This window comes from Oryctolagus cuniculus, chromosome 18 (assembly GCF_964237555.1).
Source record: "Oryctolagus cuniculus chromosome 18, mOryCun1.1, whole genome shotgun sequence".
NCBI lineage: Eukaryota > Metazoa > Chordata > Mammalia > Lagomorpha > Leporidae > Oryctolagus > Oryctolagus cuniculus.
In genome coordinates this window covers 18,708,894-18,728,768 of record NC_091449.1, presented here as the reverse complement: position 1 = coordinate 18,728,768, position 19,875 = coordinate 18,708,894, and the positions used below count along the sequence as shown (strand labels likewise).

The window sequence follows — 19,875 nt, the reverse complement described above, 5'->3', positions numbered from 1 at the left end:
AGGGGGCACGTGGGGCTCGGCAGTGGTGAGTGGGAGCGCCATAAGGTCCTGCGATGCGGTACTTACACGGCACCTGCTGACATCTTACCACACTCACCTGTCCCAGAAGTGAGCCGCAGCTCAGGGGTGTCTGCTGTCGGCCGCCCTGACTCATTGGCATGGTTGGGAGTGACCTGGCTGGAGCTCAGGGGCTCTCCTTGACGAAGGGGCAGCTCGGGTCAGAGGCCAGGCCACCGATGCTCCCCCAGACAGAAGATCTGGGGCTCACGGTCTGTGCCTTTTCTGGCTCCTTCCATTTGAGCGCCCACAGAGCTCCTGAGCTGCATCCGAGGGCCCCTCTCAGAGCCCCAAGCTGGGCTCACGCCATCCTGTCTCGTTTTCCAGCGTAAACAGGAGGTAAGAAGGATCCAGAAGTGGATAAAGATGATCAAGAACCATAGTAAATACCGCGGCAGTGACAAGGTACCGTGGCGATGAGGGCCCCTTGGGAACACTGAGAGCTGAATTGGGGTTTGAGCAGTGCCCATTCCTGTGCCAGGCACCGCCTGCCTCTCAGATGCCCAGGGGCAACTGTCCAGTCCCTAGAGACACAGGTCATGGGCACACCTCCCCATACACACAGGACACTGTCCTGGTAGAAAATCTGAAGTCACTGCTGAAGACAATCCCGGATGCAGGGCAGGCGTGGTTCCAGGAGCCCTGTAGGGGGCAGTCCGTACACGGCAGAGCCGGTGCCCCTGAGCCCTTGGCCCTCCAGTCACTGTGGGTCATAAGGCCCCCATCTGGGCAGATACTCCCTCTGCCAATACACAGGGAGCCCCTGGCTTCTCCCTCTGCTGTCTCACCCTGCGCTGCCTCCACAAGTGGCCACGTTCAGCACTCACCAGAGCCTCCTCTTTCCTGTAGTTTCAGCGCAGAATCTACAAAGGCATCCCTGCCCAGGTGCGTGGGAAGGTGTGGGCCGTGATGCTGGAGGTGGACAAGAGGAAGGCCCAGAACCCGGGCAAATACGCGGTACGGCTCTGCACTCAGCCCAAGGGGGCCCGGCCTGCTCGGGCCTGCTCAGGAGCCTGAGTCTCCGTGGAGGACCGTCCCTCACTGAGCCCTCGGGAGCCTCCTCCCCATCCTGCCTTCCTCTCCCTAGATCCTAGTCAGTGCCTCCTCCACGTCTCCTCAGACCCAGCTGGGACTGGACAGGTGTGTTTTGTGCCAGAGGCTTTAACCTGCTCTCAGCTGAGCTCACCTGGGCAGCTTGGCATACGGCCAGAAGAGAGGACTTGCTGGTCCCTGATGGGCGGGGGTCTCCCAGGATGAGATCACAATGGTGTGAGGTAGGGAGCCCCACAGGCTCTGTGCTAACATGGCCTGCCCGCAGCTGGCCGGCCCTCACCTAGGCCTGCCCACAGCTGGCCCTGCCTTCACATGGACTTGCAGCCCCTGGCATTGCCCTTGCCTGGAGAGGCCGCTCCAATGGTCACACAGCTCTCAATGCTTCTGGGAAAGGAGGGAGTGAGGACTGGTGTGGGCAGAGGGCTGTCAGCTGCAGCTGGCTCTCATGGCCCCTGGCTGCCATCAGGGAGCAGGGCCCAGCTGTGTGGCCCACCCTGCCTCCCCCAAGTCTGCAGTCTGGGGCTGGCCCTGGGAGCTGGGCCTGGAGACAGTCATTGCCCAGGCTCAGCTCCAAGCCAAGGGCGGCTTGCAATGTCGAGATGGAGATGGGCCCCTCCAGCAGGGGGCAGCATGGAGCAGTGGTCAGGCTGTGGCTGACTCCTGGAGGGCAGGGCCTGAGATGTCAGTGAGAAGGCTCAGAAGCCTGGCTGGGGGCAGACCACGTCGTGCTGAGAGCTGAGGCAGGCAGGGGGAGTGCACAGGGACCTTTCAGAGCCCCTGTCTGCTGCTGACCATCAGGGTTACGTGGGCACTGAGGCAAGTTAGGGAGCCCATGACCCTCCCTCAAGGCGGGACCCAGAAAGGAATGAGCGCTTGCAGGGAACTCCCTGTCAGCCAGAAGAGCTGACGTGGACTTGAGGTCCTTGTGTGGCAATGGGGCTTGTGCAGTTCTTGAGGCTGCCCCTCCCCCTCGTCCCTGCCCTGCAGGAGATGAAAGAGCTGGCCAGGCTGGGCGCCACTCACTTCCATCACATCGACTCCGCCATCGCATGGACTTTCAGAAACCACCTCATGTTCCGGGAACGTTACGGAATGAAGTGAGGCCTCTGGGCTGGGGAGGACCCGCGGGTGGGAGGAGCAAGGGTCCTGGGGCACATGGGGTCCCTAGGGAAGATTGGGTGCAAGCCTAAAACAGTTCATTGAGCACAGAAAACAAACTTGCCTTTTCTATAGTACACAAACTTTCCCAAAGACACTGTGGAGAGAATGAAATGAAAAGAAACACCAGGGGAGACAATAGTAGCAATCTATCTAATAAAGGTGTTGTTTCCAGAATATTCAAGGAGCCCTTCAACTCAGTCACAAGGAAGCAGTGGGCAGCCCCCCAGTACCCCGGGAACACAGGCTCGGGGGGGACCCTTCATGAACGCACACAAAATTCACCTCCTCAGCGCATGAACACACGCTTATTCCCTACACCACAAAGGGGCACCAGTGCACAGCTGTGGGAGGGGGGAACTAAAACCACTGAGGACGCCGGGTGCTGCTCCCTACAAGGCTGAATGTGCATGGGAGGCTGACTCTCCACAGCTTGGACACACGGGACTGCACTCCCACAGTGGGACGCTCACCTGTGCCCTGAACACCCACCTGGGAAATGAAAGTGCACGTGACTGCGCCCTGGGAGGTGTGCGTGTCCCTGCAGGCGGTGCTCACCCACATGGTGGACAACACGCAGGTGCCCTGATGACGTCACTGCGCATGAGCAGAGTGTCACGGGCCCTGCGTGTGGCTGTCAGGCTCTGTTAGGCAGAGCTGCACTGAGAGCCTCGGCAGCACAAGACACACGGCCTCTGTCCTCTCTCTTCCAGCCAACAGGCCTTATTCCACATACTGATGGCCTATTCCGTCTACAATCCTGTGAGTATTCTGGGATCATAGCGCAGGTGCTATCCCGGCAGTCCCTGCAGGGCACCCCTGGTCACAAAGATCCCAGCCTGGGTTGAGGGGGCCTCGCTCATCCACAGCTCTGAGGAAGAGCGGTGGAGGCCAGGCTCTGAGCCTCTTGGACCCAACCTCAAGTTCTGGGAGGAGAAAGGCAGCCTTCTCCTGGGCTGGTCTCCAGACCCCAGGAGCTTGGCCGTGTTGGGATGCCCCTCCCAGGACTAGCATTCCACGCAGTGGGGCGGGGGGCGAAGGCAGGGCAGATCAGGTGTACGACTTTGCTCTGGGTCCCACTGATGCCATTACACCCACCAGCCCTGTGGTTGGACCCATGGGCCTGAATCCCACTCTGTACAGCGCCACTGCCACAACCACCCACTCAGACTTTCCCATGAGTGGAGCAGGCGCAGGGCTCCATGGGTGACCCAGCAAGGCCTGGACATCCCCACCCCCCTGACCTGCCACTGGCCAACCCTGCCTGGTGCCCTGGTTCCCAGGGGGGCCTGGCATTCAGGAAGCCCAGGCCTGCACCCATGCCAGAGGCACACCTCCTGTTCCGGTCCTGGTAGCACTTCCTGGCTTACTTCTTCCTCATGTGAGAAAGGGCCACCGGCTCACCTGCAGAGCTCAGGGGTCCAGAAGCTTCCATGGGCATGGATCTGGATTCCCACAGCAACCTGGCCCATGCTGACATCTTGGGGGTAACAGGTGTCCATACTTGAGCTCTCCCCCTGTGCTGCCTAAGCTCAGGCCCTGCAGGATTCCCTCCAGGAACTTGGAGAACTTCTCTGGGCTCCAATTCTTGGGCAGCTGACACCAAGTGGCAGGATTCAGGCACAGGGGCTCCCTGTGCCTAAATCTTCCTGGACCCTTCAGTGGGTGACCCTGATCTGCCTGAGAGGTGGGCCATCCTAGGATATCATTCTTGCCAGGGGAGGTCTCCTAAAGGTATTCTGGGATCTTGCAGGAGGTGGGCTACAGCCAGGGTCTGAGCCATGTGGTGGCGCTGTTGCTCATGTATATGCCCGAGGAGGACTCTTTCTGGGCCCTAGTGCAGCTCATGGAAAGCAGGAAGCACGCGATGCACGGTAGGTGGATGGCGTGTGGGGCCCAGTGCATGCAAGTCCGTGCACGGCCCTCACTGGCTCCTGAATGTGCAGGACAGTGTCACAGTGTGGGGGGGGGCTCCCAGGAAGCCAGGGCTGGCAGAGGCCTCCCAGACTGAGCCAGCCCCCTTCTTTTACCACCACCCAAAGGCCCTGCAGCTTGGCCATGGCCATCCTGGGTGTGAGAACCTTCAGAACAAGGGGTCCTGTCCTTGTCCAGTGACTCAGGTCGATTCTGACTCTTCTGCCTCACATGTCTGTATACAACTCTCAAGCACAGAGCCACACCCAGGGAACTTGTGGAAGGCAGCATCCCCTGTAGGGTCACCCCTCCTCGCTCCTGAGTCTTGGAATGGTCAGGAGGCACCCAGTCTGACTTGCACCCACCCCAGCGGGCTCCAGGGGGCAGCCAGGCCTGGGCTGCACACAGTCACCCACCTGCACCCACCTCCCAAGCAGATCCTCTGCCCTGGCCACGTTCATCCCCACCTGCCCCTGGTCCAGCCTCCCCTGACCCTCAATGCTCAGAAGCACCCCACCCAGGCCTGGGGCTCTCCAGCCTTCCTAGGAGGAGGCTCTCACATGAGGGTGTGGCTGATTCTACTCAGGTTTCTACAAACCAAACACCCCCAAACTGGAGCGATTCCAGCAACACCTGGGGCTCATTGTGCATCGCGTGCTCCCCTCCCTGGAGAAACACCTGGTAAGTTAAGCATCTCCTTTCTCCTCTTGGGGGCTCTGGGCTCATGGGACTGCTTCCTGAGCCAGGGGAGGCCACATCCTCACCAAAACTTTCCTTGGTTACGGGGGTCCACGGCAGCTTGGGTGTTGGTTTGTTGTCCAGCACTTGGTCCCCCAGAGTTGGCGTAGATTGAAGGGAGACGCTGTCCCCAGAGCAGAGTGGAAGGAGGGACCTGTGTCCCTTCAGGAACCTGCATGGCTGGGAGGGGGGATGCCCCTGCTGCTGGGCTTCCTGCACCCAGGGGCTCTGCCCCAGGGCTCAGATTAGAGGGAGTCAGGCCTGGGCCCTGGGCCCTGGGCCCTGAGCCCCCTCTGCCTCTGCCTTTTCTTAGGAGAAGGAGGGTGTGTGCCTGGAGGATTCCACCACCCACTGGTACATCCAGTGCTTCCTGGATGGGGTAAGTGCCCCGGGGACCCCTTGCCCAGGGAAGCTCCTGCCCCAGTGCCTGGTTCTCTGGTGCTGGTGGCCTGTGACTCTGAGCTCCCCCAGCCCCAGCAGACACAGGAGGGAGCCTGCTGTGCAGACCAGGCAGGCCCTGTCCAGCCCTGCTAAGGGTGGTCCAAGCTGAGGCTGAGCCTCAGAGCCAGCAAGGAGGGGACAGGTCCCACCAGGACCTATCCTGAGAGCCTGGCAAAGGCCAGAGCCCTACAGTGAGAGGCAGGAGATCCATAGACCCCCCGAGGCAGAGGCTGGTGGCAGCACAGCCCAAGGGCTGACCCCTCCCCAGGTCCCTGGGGTGTCTGGCATCTCCAGTGTGGCTTCCAAAGTGTGCAGACCCCCAGGGTCCAGGACAGGACATGGTCATCCTCTCTGGGTCTGGTTCGCTGAGTGGGCAGGGATGTGGCCATGAGGCATGGCCTCCCCTCCCCTCCCAGGAGGAGCTCTGGCCTTCTTGTGTGATCAGCCTCCTGGAGTCTCCCTCTGTCCTAGGGGAGTGACACTGCACACCCACCCCTGTGGGCCCTGCTGAGGCCCTGATGGGCGGGTCCTCCAATGCCTCTGTCCCCAGGTGCCATTCCCCCTGGCTCTGAGAATATGGGATATATACATCCTGGAGGGCGAGCACGTGCTCCCGACCATGGCATACACGGCCCTCAAGATCCATAACAGTGAGTCCTCAGGGCCCACAGAGGCCCGGGTGCTGGGGACGGAGGAGCTGGGGGTCCCCTGCCTGTCCCTCGTGAGCAGGGCTTGAGGGAGGGATGAGGGGGTTGGGGAGGCCTGGGTTCCCTTCAGGAGGGCACTGAGAATCCCCCTGTTGCATCCCCAATCCCAGGCCCCCACAGACCACAAGGAGAAGTGGCCAGGGTCATCGCACTGGAAATTGGCCCCTGAGCAGTCCCTCTAGTGCTTGGTGTGACACCCAAGGGTGTCCAAGGGTGTCTGCAGCCCATGTCTGGTGCTGGGACAGGGCTTGGAGCAGCCATGGTGGCTGCGCCATCCCTAGGGCCCCTCCCAGCCTGACACCCACCCCCATGTCTAGAGCGCCTGCTGAAGATGCCCCGGGACCACCTCCGGGAGTTCCTGCAGGTGACCCTGAAGCAGGCCTGGTCTCTGAGCGAGGACGCGGTCATCAGGCAGCTGCGGGCCTCCATGCGTGAGCTGGGGAAGCTCCAGTGCCTCCTGCCTCCCGAAGGTGAGTCCAGCACATGGCCCCGTCCCATGCTCCCTTGGGGGAGTCAGTAGTGGGAGTGCCAGGCCCTGACATCCCCGCCCAGGGCCTCACCTCTTCCTGGTCCTCCTTGTCCTCCCCGGGCTCAGCAGTTCTGCTTTCTGAAGCTCTGTCAGCATGGCCTGGCAGGGCCTCGGGCAGCTTCCCAGAATCCTCCTGTGGGTGCCGGCTCTCCCCCCACCACTCTGGGGCCGGGCCGTGGAGCTGTCCTCAGGACATTTGTGGCTCTGGCTCCTCGGCTGACCCCCACTCTGGAGTGGATTGGAGGCCCCGCCTTGAGCTACCCTGCCCAGGTCAGGAGCAGGTGCCCTGGCTCAGTGCCCCCAGGAGCCTGGAGCACAGCTGGACCCCCACTCCAGCAAGATGAGAAGTGGCCCTGCCTGCCCAGGGGGCCCCTCCCCAACTGACCCCACACAGGCTCCTGGCCCGATGACCACAGCTGTCTGCACACAGGACCCTCCTAGGACAGGGGTGGGCGGGGCTCCCACCTGCATGTGGGCAGGGCTAGAGGGAGGTGGGGCTGTGGGAGACCCTGTGCAGTGATGTAAAGGCTACCGGCACTGGATCCCCTTCAGCCATCTGAGAACCCCTGGAAGGCCCAGGTGCCCTGAGCCCAGTTGTGGGGGCCAAGTGCACTCCTGCGAGCAGGGCTGGGCACAGAGGCAGGGCTGGGGGCCCCACGGCAGAAAACAAGAGTGTGGGCTCTGCAGCCCTAGCCTCGGGCCAACAGAAGGCAGCGGGACCCGGAGCATCGCTGGCTTCTGGGCTCTAGTGGGGAGGGGTCCCCGTGCTCATCCCCTGCTGCTGCTGCCATCATGGACCTGAGCGCCTGGGTCCCCATGCAGAGCAGAGATGGGCTTGTCCCAGCTCTAGAGGCTCTAAGTGGGAGCCCAGGTGCAGGCTGTCCAGGCACTGGGGAGGCCCCACTGTGCCTCCAGGTGCTGCCTCCTTGGGTGCTCATGGGACAGTAGCGGTGACAGCCCAGTCTCACCAGGAAAGAGACAGTGGCCCAGGGGCAGAGGACACAGGGCACCCCTGCCACCTCTTTAGAAACTGCATTCCCTGTCCCCAAGTCCTGAACCAGACTCCATGTCTGCCCCACAGCCCCAGCTCTCACCCCCATCATCTTAGGCTCAGTTCCTTTCCAGCCATGTAGGAGGGACTCAGATGCGGGAAATCAGCCAATGCACTGTTAGGGCGCAGCAGGTCAGGTGGGGTAGGTGATGGGGTCCTGAGTTGGTGCCTGTGTCCCCAGAGATGAGAGTGAGGCAAGGAGTTCAGGGCCATCCACCCTGTGGGGCTGTGCAGGAGGAGCCGGTGGTGTCCCAGGGCTCCCCTTGCCCGGGCTGCACACACCCTCCCGTCTGGGGCCAGCAGCCTGGAAGAGTCCTCAGCGTCACACGTGGTGATGGGGACCCCAGGATGAGGTCGGGGCAGGCACCCTGCAGGCCAGACGGGGGCTGTGGAGAAGCAAACCGCGTCTCTTCTTCTTCCAGCCAAGGCCATCGAACAGTGCAGCAGGCCCCTGGGGCAGGCACGCGTCCCCCAGATGCACCTTCCTGCCCCCACTGCTCTGAAGGCCAAAATCACCATTCAGGACACAGTGGCAGTGTGGGAGCAGACCAGGGGTCCCGCTACTCGTGCAGTGATGATCCGTCCTCCAGGAAGCTTTGGCCTCCGCATCACCAAGAGGGAAGGCATGGAGGAGGAGGAGAGCTGGGAAGGCAGCCCAGAGCCCCTCGGCCTGGGCTCCCCTGTGGGGACCGCAGAGTCTCCAGGTTCTGCCAGCCCCACGGAGTCTCCAAAGTGCTCGAGGTGGGGAGGCCTGTGCCAGTGCCCCAGTCTCCCTAACCTGAGCGGGCCAGAGCACAGGGAGGACGACTGCTCCGACGCTGGCAGCCGGGAGGGCCTGTGGATGTGGGCTCCTCCACAGGCCTCAGAGCCCCCAGAACCAGGGCCCATGCAGGCTGTCCCCGCCTGGGGGCCACAGCTGAAGACTCCCCCCTACTGGCATGGCAGCCCCACGCACTCTGGGGACAGTCACGGGCTGGAGCCGGCCAGAGCCAGCCCTGGGATGGGAGACCAGGCCCGCGTGCCCTCCCTGGCCAGAGGCCTCCTTACCTCTTATTCTGTGGGGCACCTGGATGATGGGTGCCTCCTAGAAGAGAGGCCGAGTTCAGCATCTGTCCTGCCCAGGCTGGGCAGCAGCCTTCCGTGTGTCTTCACGGCATCCTATGCACTTGGTTGAGCCCCCACCGCCCAGGCTCTTCCTGGGGCCAGGACACCCTGACACTGGAAGACAACAGCCGTGCCAGGAGCCACTGTACTCTCCTCCCCGCCCCCTCCCCCACCGCCACCCTCAGGTGGTGCTGAGCCTGTATTAAATTGTTCCATGGAAACGAGTTTGCTCCAGTTTGTGACCCCGGTGCCCAGCGGCAGCAAGCTTCCCCGTGTTCCTGGAGAGCATAGGCAGCTCCACAGCCCCCAGCCCCAGGCAGAGACCCACTCAGGACCCTGCAGGCAATGCCTGAGATTCAGCTGTGCCCTGTGGGAACTGGGTCAGGGTGGGAGAGCAGCAGCTGTGAGTGCCCGTGACCTCTGGGACAGATCAGCACAATAGGAACAGCCGTGGTTGGAGGGCCTGTGTCACCTCTGTGCTCTCCCCTAGACCTGGGCGGCCGTGGCTGCAGCATCCCTGGCTTGACCCCACATGTCTCTCACAGGTATGGGATACCTGTGTCACACTGTATGTTCCAGGACCTCAGGAAGGAATTAAATTCCTGTGGTGTATACGCTGGCCCGTTATCAGTCTTTATTTTCCAGGGGACACCGAGGACCAGCAGGGCTGACTTAACCGCCTTTATCACATTTCTAGCCTTTTCTCCGGATTGGGCTGCTGCAAATACAGCCTTTGAATAAGTATCTCCCACCACTTGGACAAACTTAAGTTGACCAAAGGAGTTAATGTGGGTGACGTCCACTTGCCAGAGCTTCTTAGGAGCAAGGCCTCGCGGGTTCACTCCTGCTTGTAGCAGTGGGGCTGACGGGGCGAGGGGGCACAATTCTTGCAAGAGTGCACTAGGTGTTTGCATTGGCTCATTGTTAGCTCCGGGAAAAGTGATTTTGTGTTGCTTTCTGCCATATGAAGTTTTTGGTGTAGAATAGGGGCTTGTTCTAGGTGTCTGATGGCAGCCAAGTTGCAGGAGATAAGATGATCGACCTTTTCATTGCCTTGGGAAACTCACATAACAAGCAGCAAGTATGACCTGCAAACCAGCGTAAGCACAGCAATGGAGTTTTTTTTCTGAACTTGAGCCTTGAACCCCCTGGGCGGTTTAAAGGGCCCTGTGCCTCCATCAGCACCAGCAGGTGGTATCGGGAGAGAGGCATCTCCCCAGACTGAGTTGTCCCGAGCCCTTCCAGCCCCTGAGGCTGCAGCCCTACAGGCCCACACGCCGGGTCACCAAGGGGCGGTGCTGCTCTGCCTAGACCCTCCAGAGAGCTCCCCCAGCCTCCGATGCAGGAGCACAGTGTGTTGGCTCCAACAAGACGAGGGTGTCCATGGAAACGCTAGCAGAAGCGAGCCCAAGACAGCTGCTTGTGCTCTTATCTGGAACCCGGTGAGCAGCAAGACGAGTAACTTAATATCGGGTTATAACCATGAATAAAACCCCACATGTGAGTGCATCCTGATACAAACAGATAACTGCATAAGCAGACGGATGGAGAAGAGACAAATACTCCTGAGAGAGACCCTAAGTAGTCAATGGCTGACTCCGCTCCAGCAGGGAGAGCTACTGCCCCTCCCTGACAGATGTGGACAGTCCTCTGGTGATAACCCGTGGTCAGCCACAGCTGTCATGCACCTGGATGCCAGGTGACAAGAAGGGACCTGATTTCTTTGGTTTTCTTTCCAAACTCCCCAACCCTAGTCCAAACTCCAAAGAGAGCACAGTGTAGGGGACATTGGGTCATCCCTGGCCAGGCCTCCCCTAGAGTGGCAAGGTCAGAAAACCCAGGACAAGCTGAGAAAGCTCCCAGCCCCGAGGACAGGTGGACAACGGGCAGCTGGCACTCAGCTCTGGGTGCTTCTTTGCCTAAAGCAGTTGCCGGATGTGAATCCTGTTTGGCACAGGGTTCTCCCTGGGCTCGAAATAATTGTGTGTCTTTTCTGCTCTGATGCCCAGCAAACCGTATTCTGTCATTGTTGGTGATAGAGTGCCTCCAGCCAAAACAAAACAAAAGTGCTTAATCTTGAATTCACTTGGAAGGCAGAGTCACAGAGAGGCAGAGAGAGAGAGAGAGCGAGCGAGAGAGAGAGAGAGCAAGAATTTCAGTCCGTTGGTTCACTCCCCAAATGGCTGCAATGGCAGCTGGGCCTCCTCTGGGTCTCCCATTTGGGTGCAGGGGCCCAAGCACTTGGGTCATCTTCCACTGCTTTCCCAGGCCATTAGCAGAGAGCTGGATGGGAAGTGGAGCAGCCGGGACTGGAACTGGAGCCCACATGGGATACCGGCACAGCAGGCAGCAGCTTTACCCATTAAGCCACAACATGGACCCTAATTTTGACATATTGTGACATGTAAAACCTGCACTTTTAAAAATGTGAGGGGCTGGCTTGTGGCTCAGTGGGTTTAAAGCCCAGGCCTGTGGTGTTGGCATCCCATATGGATGCTGGCCAAGTCTGGCTGTTCTGCTTCCAATCCAGCTCCCTGCCATGGCCTGGGAAAGCAGTAGAAGATGGCCCAAGTCCTTGGGCCTCTGCACCTGCGTGGGGGACCCAGAAGAAGCTCTTGGCTTCTGGCTTCTAATCAGCACAGCTCCGGCCATTTTGGTCATTTGGGGAGTGAATCAGCAGATGGAAGACATTTCTCTCTCTCTCTTTCTCTATCTCTCTAACTCTGTCTTTCAAATAAATAAAATAAGTCTTTTTTTTAAAAAAATTAATGTGAGGCAATATCTACACATTCACAAAAGACCTTCAAAAACGTAGTGGAAGCTGCATTTTATGAAAAAGTCATGTGACTTTCGAAATTTTTGCACTGAAATAAGCTTACTGTTTTTTTTTTTTTTTTTTAAGATTCGTTTATTTATTTGAAAGAATTACACACAGAGAGGAGAGGCAGAGAGAGAAAGAGAGACAGAGGTCTTCGATCTGCTGGTTCACTCCTCAACTGGCCCCCATAGCCACAGGTGTGCCGATCCGAAGCCAGGAGCCAGAGCTTCTTCCTGGTCTCCCACGCAGGTGCAGGGGCCCAAGGACTTGGGCTATCTTCTACTGCCTTCCCAGGCCATAGCAGAGAGCTGGATGGGAAGTAGAGCAGCTGGGACTCAAGCTGGCTCCCATATGGGATGCCAGCACTGCAGGAGGAGGCTTTAACTCACTACGCCAGAGCCACAGCACCAGCCCCAGCTTACTGTGTTTAAAAAGGAATTATTGGGGCCAGCGCAGTGGCCCAGTGGGTTAACGCCCTGGCCTTAGGGACCGGTGTCCCATATGGGCACCGGTTCTAGTCCCAGCTGCTCCTCTTATGATCTAGCTCTCTGCTATGGCCTGGGAAAGCAGTAGAAGATGGCCCAAGTCCTTGGGCCCCTGCACCCGTGTGGAAGGCACAGAAGAAGCTCCTGGTTCCTTGCTTCAGATCGGCTCAGCTCTGCCTGTTGCGGCCATCTGGGGAGTGAATCAGTGGATGGAAGACCTCTCTCTCTCTCTCTCTCACTGTCCACTCTGCCTGTCAAAGAAAAAAAAATAGAGTAATTATCCAGACTTACTTCCTATAATTAATTGACTTTGACACTTATTATCAGGACTTCTACCATGCACTGCTCATTCAAAATATTTGATTCTGATTAATTTTTAGAAGCCTATAGTATTTCTTTTTTGTTTGTTTTTTCATCTATAGTATTTTGAGCAGGAGAATCTTCAGAGCCCATGATCCAGAGAATTCTTTCTGTGACTATCACATATTGGTTTTTTTGTTTTCCTTTTTAAATATTTATTTATTTATTTATTTATTTGAAAGGCGTAGTTACAGAGAGGCAGAGATAGAGAAAGAGAGAGAGAGAGAGTCTGCAAAATTACTCTTTTTTTTTTCTTTGACAGGCAGAGTGGACAGTGAGAGTGAGAGAGAAAGAGAGAGAGAGAGATAAAGGTCTTCCTTTGCCGTTGGTTCACTCTCCAATGGCCACTGCGGCTGGCGCACCACGCTGATCCGATGGCAGGAGCCAGGTGCTTCTCCTGGTCTCCCGTGGGGTGCAGGGCCCAAGCACTTGGGCCATCCTCCACTGCACTCCCGGGCCACAGCAGAGAGCTGGCCTGGAAGAGGGGCAACTGGGACAGAATCCGGTGCCCCGACCGGGACTAGAACCCGGTGTGCCGGCACCGCTAGGTGGAGGATTAGCCTGGTGAGCCGCGGTGCCAGCCTGGATAATTGCTCTAGATAAAGACACTGTAGGGGCTGGCACTGTGGCGTATTGAGTAAACCCGCTGCCTGCAGTGCCGGCCTCCCATACGGGCACTGGTTCCAATCCAGCTCCTCTCTTTTTTTTTTTTTTAAAGATTTATTTATTTATTTGAAAGAGTTATATAGAAAGATAAGGAGAGAGAGAGAGAGAAAGAGAGAGAGGTCTTCCATCTGCTGGTTTACTCCCCAACTGGCCGCAACAGATGGAGCTATTCCAATCCGAAGCCAGGAGATAGGAGCTTCCTCCGGGTTTCCCACATGGAAACATGCAGAGAGCTGGATTGGCAGTGGAGCAGCCGGGACTGGAACCAGCACCTCTGCTGTGGCCTGGGAAAGCAGAAGATGGCCCAAGCCCTTGAGAAACTGCACCGCATGGGAGACTGTGGGGAGCAACTCGGACTAGACTGTTACTGGAATTAAGACTTATTCTATGCATCTGCTCTCCCACAATATGGCGCTGAGAAGGGAGAAACAGCTTCTACGCAGCTGCCTCCAGTTCAACCAATAAACTGTAGGACCTGCTCCTGATTGGAGGAGAGCAGCGTACTCGGCGTGTGGGTAGCAGAGTTGGGATTGGCGGAAAAGGACTATGAAGGAGGAGAGAGACAACATGCACCAGGAACATCTATCTGAAGGAACACCTGTGCAGCCCCCGAGAGAGCCGGCCGGCGGTGTGCCGCTCCCCCGCGGAAGTGGGGAAGGTGGCAGGGGGAACTGCCCTTCCACAGAGGTGGAAGGGATGGTAGCCAACCTGGGAAGAACCAGCAGCAAACCCGGGGAGGGCCGAGCAGACAAAAGAACAGCGCAGGGTCCTGTGTCGTTCCTCCACAAAGAGGGGCAGCGACAGGAGACTGGTAAGAAGCTCTTGGCTCCTGGCTTCAGATTGGCACAGCTCTGGCTGTTGCGGCCAACTGGGGAGCGAACCAGCAGATGGAAGACCTCTCTCTCCCTGCCTCTGCTTCTTCTCTGTGTAACTCCGACTCTCAAATAAATAAATAAATCTTTTTTAAACAAGACATTGCAAATGTTAAAAATTAAAATTTAACCTGTTTTGTTAAAAACAACCTTTTAAAGATAAAAATAACGTGGTTTTTGTTCAATTATTCCAGACTATATTCTCACATATAGGGGTAGTGCTAGAAAGAATAGGAAAAAACATGAGAGGACAGAGTAAATACCTGAGATAATAGAGAAATATCTGTTCAAGTGCTTTTCAGTGCAAGAGTAGCTGGTAGAATTAAAGACAGCGTGTGATGTTACAAATCAGTCAGAAACAAGAGTGTAACTCCTCATGCAAAAGGGAGAGCACTGAAAGTAGCCATGAAACGTAAGCCAAAACCTTAGAAGAGAGTGACTGAAATTAGAACACACCAACCACAACCACAAAAAATGGGTTAAATTTATTATAAGAATCTCAGAGTAAAATTTTTTTTTTGACAGGCAGAGTGGAGAGAGAGAGAGAGAGAGAGAGAGAGAGAGAGAGAGAAAGGTCTTCCTTTGCCGTTGGTTCACCCTCCAGTGACTGCTGCGGCTGGCGTACCACACTGATCAGATGGCAGGTGTCGCTCCCCCTCTTCGTGGAGGAGCAACACAGGACCCTGCGCTGTTCTTTCGTCTGCTCGGCCCTCCCCGGGTTTGCTGCTGGTTCTTCCCGGGTTGGCTACTATCCCTTCCACCTCCGTGGAAGGGCAGTTTCCCCTGGCCGCATTCCCCACTTCCGCAGGGGAGCGGCACACCGCCGGCCGGCTCGTCTCGGGGGCTGCACAGGTTCCCTTAGATGTTCCCCATAGATGTTCCCGGTGCATGCCGTCTCTCTCCTCCTTTATAGTCCTCCTCCGCCAATCCTAACTCGGCTGCCCACACGCCGAGTACGCTGCTCTCCAATCAGGAGCAAGTCCTACAGTTTATTAGCTGAACTGGAGGCAGCTGTGCGGAAGCTGTTTACTTCTCTCCCAGCGCCATATTGTGGGAGAGCAGATGCATAGAATAAGTCTTAATTTCAGTAACTTAGTCCAGTCCGGATTGCTCCCCACAGGCAGGAGCCAGGTAATTGTCCTGGTCTCCCATGGGGTGCAGGGCCCAAGCACTTGGGCCATCCTCCACTGCACTCCCTGGCCACAGCAGAGAGCTGGCCTGGAAGAGGGGCAACCGGGACAGAATCCGGTGCCCCGACAGGGACTAGAACCCGGTGTGCCAGCACTGCAAGGCGGAGGAATAGCCTAGTGAGCCAGGATGCCGGCCTGAACTCAGGTATTCTAATATAGGACGTGGCTGCAGCGGCTTTACCACTGCACCAAGGGCCTGCCCCCAATGTTTTTCTTAAGCTTTAGGTGTCTTCGCATCAGGAAAGGAGTGGCAAATCCAGACCCAAAATGCAAAGTCATCGTAATCAGTCATTGCTTTCTTTTTCCACTTAACGTGGCCAACTCTTCCCTGGGCTCTTCTGGGGGTTCCTACAGACCACAGAGCCTGAACCCCAGCTGCTCTGCTCCAAAGTGGCCCAGACACCCAATGGGGACGATATGGCAGCACCATACTACGTCTTCCTTTTTTCCACAACCTTGTTCTCTTTCTACCTGTTTATGTTGTAAAGTTTTAGAATTTTTATTTACATTTGTTTATTTGAAAGGCAGAGAGACAGAGATCTCCTGGCCACTGATCCATTCCCCAAATGTCTGCAACAGCCAGGGCTGGGCCAGGCTGAAGCCAGGAGCCCCAAACTCAATTTGGGTCTCCTGTGTGGGTCACAGGGATCCAAATATTTGGGCTATCACTTACTCCCTCCCAGGGTCTAGGCGAGCAGGAAGCTGGAATTCAAAGTGGAGCCAGGCCTCAAATCCAGGCACTCTGATAGGGGCTACCAGCATACCAAGCTGTGTCTTAACTGCTGCACCAAATGTCCAAAACAATGGTGCAAGGTCTTTTAAAAAACAAACAAAAAATCTTCCCATTAGCATCAGAGTTGGGGGAGGGGGGAGCAGGTTACAGGTACAGATTCTGAAACTCTGCAGTCTTAAGAGACTGGGTGGCTGCAGCCTCATTTTGAGTATCCATCCCAGTGCAACAGGAGAGAAACAGGACTCATTTAGAAAAATATCAAGCTCCTCACAACTGGACACGTGTCCATTTCTAGCTCCAAACCAATCAGGAGCGAGGAGTGTCAGATCCTAACCGGCAGTGACCCCTGCTGCCCTGGTAGGGACTCCTGAACGTTCAAGCATGCCCAAAATGGCCTCATGTGAACTTTCCGGGGTGATGGTATCAAGCACCATTGCTGTGGTGTGTCGTGTGCAAAATGAGTGAAAGCCAAATCAGCGGTGCCTGTGCAGATCACCTAGCTGGGTGCAACATGGTGTCCTGTGCCCAGGGGTTTGAGCCAGATTGAAGTGCCGTGTGCACTGGGGGAACAGGCACGCCTTCCCACCCCCATGAAAGCACCTGTTCGGCTCCCATAGGACAGCAAGTTGATGGAAGCTCACCCTGCTGTGCTGTCCGTGTGTTGGAGCATGAGCGCCCCATAAACCCTTCTGGGTTGCATATTGGCCCCTTGTCAATTTCTATCTGCAAGTGAGCCAAAGACCCTGGGCTTGGTAAGGCCACTGTGATGTACAAATAGTTCCACTTTCTGGAAGCAGGTTTGTGACAATGTTTCAGGATCACCTTTTGCAGCATGAGTTAATCAAAGAAAAAAAAACAAAGGTTGTCCTTTGCATTCTTCATTAAAAAAATTTTATATATTTGAAATGCAAAATGAGAGAGAGAGAGAGAGCAGGAAGGAGGGAGGGAGGGAGGCAGGGAGGGAGAGAGAGAGATCTTTCATCCACTGGTTCATTCCCCAAGTGCCCACAGTAGCAGGGCCGAGTTGGGCTGAAAGCAGGAAATACAGCTGCATCTCCCACGTGGGTGGCAGGAACCCAAGCACCTGGGCCTTCCCCTGCTGCTTCTCATGCACATCGCAGGAAACTGAACCCAAGTGCAGACGGACACCCCACGCAGGGGCTCCAGCCACCGCGCTGGCACATCGCCTGCCCGTGTTCTCCACCTCCTTTCAGGCTCGGGACCTTCCACGTCTCACCTGTCGACAGGTGTGCTGGCCTGCCAGGTATGTAGCCTGCTTCCTCGCCCCCCCCCCAGCACCAGGTGAACACCATGCTCCCCATCAGCAGCTTCCTGCCTGACTCGCAGGCGCACACCTGTCCTTTCCCAAGGTCCTCCTGGGGGACGTCAAGCACACACCTGTGGGGCCTGTAGAATCAAGCTTTTTTTTTTTCCTTGAATTTTTATTTTTTTTAAAGGTTTACTTGAAAGTCAGTTACCGAGAGAGCCGAGCTTATTTTTTTAAAACTGGAGGCTTACCTGAACATCTTGCTCCCCCAAGCACAGAACCTAACAATTCCCATGCTCTCTCTAATCTGGTCTTCCACTATTTTGTTATTTCCACATAGAGCTTAAGAAACCTTGCGCCCACCCCCACCCCCCATTGAAATACTAAGGAATTCAGCTGTAAAAGCTTCCTGGGGGGGGGGTGTCGAGGTTTCTTTCATTTTTTAAAAAAATATTATTTATTTATTTGAGTGCTAGTTAGAGAGAGAGGGAAAGACAGAGAGAAAGGTCTTCCATCAGCTGGTTCACTCCCCAGATGGCCAGAGCTGGGCCAATCAGAAGCCAGGAGCTTCTTCTGGGTGCAGGGACAGAGCCTTCCAAGTGAGAACTCTGGTGGCTGCTTCAGTCACAGGAGCTGCAGACCCCGGCCCACTCAGAGGACGGGGTCGTGCACACTTCCGCTAAGACAAGCAAGCCCCGCACAGAGACCTGGGGAGCGCGGCCCGCTGGACGCTGGGGGTGGACAGCCCAGCAGGTCCCGCGCGCTCCCGGCGGGGAGGCCAGCCCAGGTCCCCAAGCCCCCGGGCGCCCCGCGGCCCAGGAAGCGAGCCGCGCGCCAGGACCGCGGGACCCCACGCCCCTCCCCACCGCACGGCGGCGCTGCGCAAGGCCGGCTGTTGTCCGGGGCCGTTGGGCGCCCACGTGGCTTCTGGACGCCTGGAGGCCGGCGCGGGGGCGGGCGCCATTACGAGAGGCCGGGGGCGCGGGGTGGAGCCGACGAGGAGCCCAGAGCGCGCCCGCGGCGGCGGCGTCGGGTGGGAAGACGAGGCGCGGCACTGGGGGGCGTGGCGGCCGGCCTGCAGGCGGGGGCGCGTCCAGGGCAGGAAGCTGGAGTCCCCGTCGAGCTGGTGGGCGCGGCCCCCGCAGAGGCCTGAGGCTTCCGGCGCGACGGCAGGGGCCGCCCCCGGGGCGGCGGCGGTGGCCGCGCGGCTCGCCACGCCCGCCATGCTCGCCGCCGGGCGCGTCGTCCAGGGCGAGCGGGCCAGAGGCGCGGCGAAGATGCTCGAGGTCCTGGTGCTCCAGGTGAGCGAGCGGCCCGCGCAGGGACGGTCGGGCCCGGGTCGGTGCAGGCGGGAGGCTGGAGTGCGGGTGGGGGTCGCTTCAGAAGGGGGCGCGTGCGCTGTTCCCGACGACCCCGGAGGGCGGTTGCTGCGAGCTGTCTCGCACTAGGTGTGCGTTCCTGACTCGGGCACGTTGGCAGGTGTGTCGGTGCCCCGCACACCCCAGCCCACGTCCGCCCTAGGTTAGGGCCCTCGCGGGGAACCGTGGACCTGGCTCCCGCCCTTCCCCCGCCGCCCTCGGGGCTCGGCTTCCGGGACCCCCCCCCCCCCGCCGCCCTCTCCTCACGCGGGTGTCCTGGTCCCCGGGGCGGGCATGGGCCGCCACCTTGGAGACTTGAGGTGCCGGGAGGGCTCCCGAGGAAGCCGGAGGGGAGGCGCTGGAGGAGGGAGTTTACAAACCGGAGCCAGGGTGTGGGATGGGGAGGGGCGCCGCGAAGGAGGGGGATGGGTGGTGTTTGTGTTCTGTGGATTCACCCGACCAGAGCGTCACACACCCCCGAAGCCGCTGACTCCTTGCAAGGAGGCCTGGCTCAGACTTTTCAATTTGTTTTATTTATTTCACAGAGTTAGAGACAGTGAGAGACACAGACAGACAGACAGAAAGGTCTTCCTTCCGTTGGTTCACTACCCCCCCCCCACAAATGGCCGCCACGGCCGGCGTGCTGCGCCGATCAGAAACCAGGAGCCAGGCGCTTCCTCCTGGTCTCCCATGCGGGTGCAGGGCCCAAGCACTTGGGCCATCCTCCACTGCCCTCCCGGGCCACAGCAGAGAGCTAGACTAGAAGAGGAGCAACTGGGACTAGAACCCGGCGCCCATATGGTTCGCTGGCGCCCCAGGCAGAGGATGAACCAAGTGAGCCATGGGGTCGGCCTCGGCTCTCAGACTTTGAAGGGATTTCAGGTCTCCCTGGGAGGCTCCTCTGCACTAGTCAATGTTCTCCATCAGTCCTAAATATGTCAGTCCCAATTCCTTCCTGTGAAAGGGCTCTCACCCATCCTGCCACGTGCACGCCCGTGGGTGCAGGACTTGGGCAAGAAGTGCTGGACTCGTGCCCTCCTGCTTGGGAACCCGTGTGTGTGTTGGGCCCTGGAACCAGCTTATGTCCCCCCTCAGCTCTGCCCGGCCTCCACTTATGACTGCGACCTGGCTCACCCTTGGAGCAAATCTTCTGCCCCTTATAGGAGTATGTGCCCCAGTGAGGTCCAGGTTCCGGCTGTCCTGATCCAGATTGATGTGGCATTTCCATGGATACGGTGCCCCCTCCCACCCTGTGCCCATCAACAGGTGATGGGGTACCCTCAGGGTGGTGTGCATGTAGGATGGGAAATTATTTAGCTTTCACATTGTTTAGTTTTGAGGTGTCCTCTTACACGTGAGGATGTCATATGAAGT

The 19,875-nt window shown here is 57.9% G+C and overlaps 2 protein-coding genes across 3 annotated transcripts in view; both read left to right on the top strand.

Annotated features, from left to right (window-relative positions):
* Window positions 1-1,239: 1,239 nt before the first annotated feature.
* LOC138846462 (uncharacterized) lies at window positions 1,240-9,364 on the top strand. 2 transcript variants are annotated; one of them, XM_070062413.1, is made up of 3 exons: window positions 1,240-5,299; window positions 5,912-6,538; window positions 8,071-9,364. In XM_070062413.1, exons 2-3 carry the CDS (start codon window positions 6,400-6,402, stop codon window positions 8,820-8,822), a joined length of 891 nt encoding a protein of 296 aa, XP_069918514.1. In that variant the 5' UTR covers window positions 1,240-5,299; window positions 5,912-6,399; the 3' UTR covers window positions 8,823-9,364. The 2 variants fall into 2 exon arrangements, with proteins under 2 accessions (XP_069918514.1, XP_069918513.1); XM_070062412.1 differs by having other exon boundaries at window positions 1,240-6,538.
* Window positions 9,365-18,000: 8,636 nt separating this feature from the next.
* Window positions 18,001-19,875, top strand: part of LOC127485667 (putative ATP-dependent RNA helicase TDRD12) — a 38,639-nt gene continuing 36,764 nt past the window's right edge. Inside the window, exon 1 of the mRNA XM_070062418.1 lies at window positions 18,001-18,444. Coding sequence (XP_069918519.1) covers window positions 18,367-18,444 — 78 coding nt within the window. The 5' untranslated portion in view covers window positions 18,001-18,366. The remainder of the gene's footprint in view (window positions 18,445-19,875) is intronic.

Coding starts and splice junctions, on each gene's coding strand:
- LOC138846462 (XM_070062413.1), top strand. CDS start 6,400: ATGCCCCGGGACCACCTCCGGGAGTTCCTGCAGGTGACCCTGAAGCAG. Junction 6,539..8,070: donor GTGCCTCCTGCCTCCCGAAG/GTGAGTCCAGCA, acceptor TTCTTCTTCCAG/CCAAGGCCATCGAACAGTGC.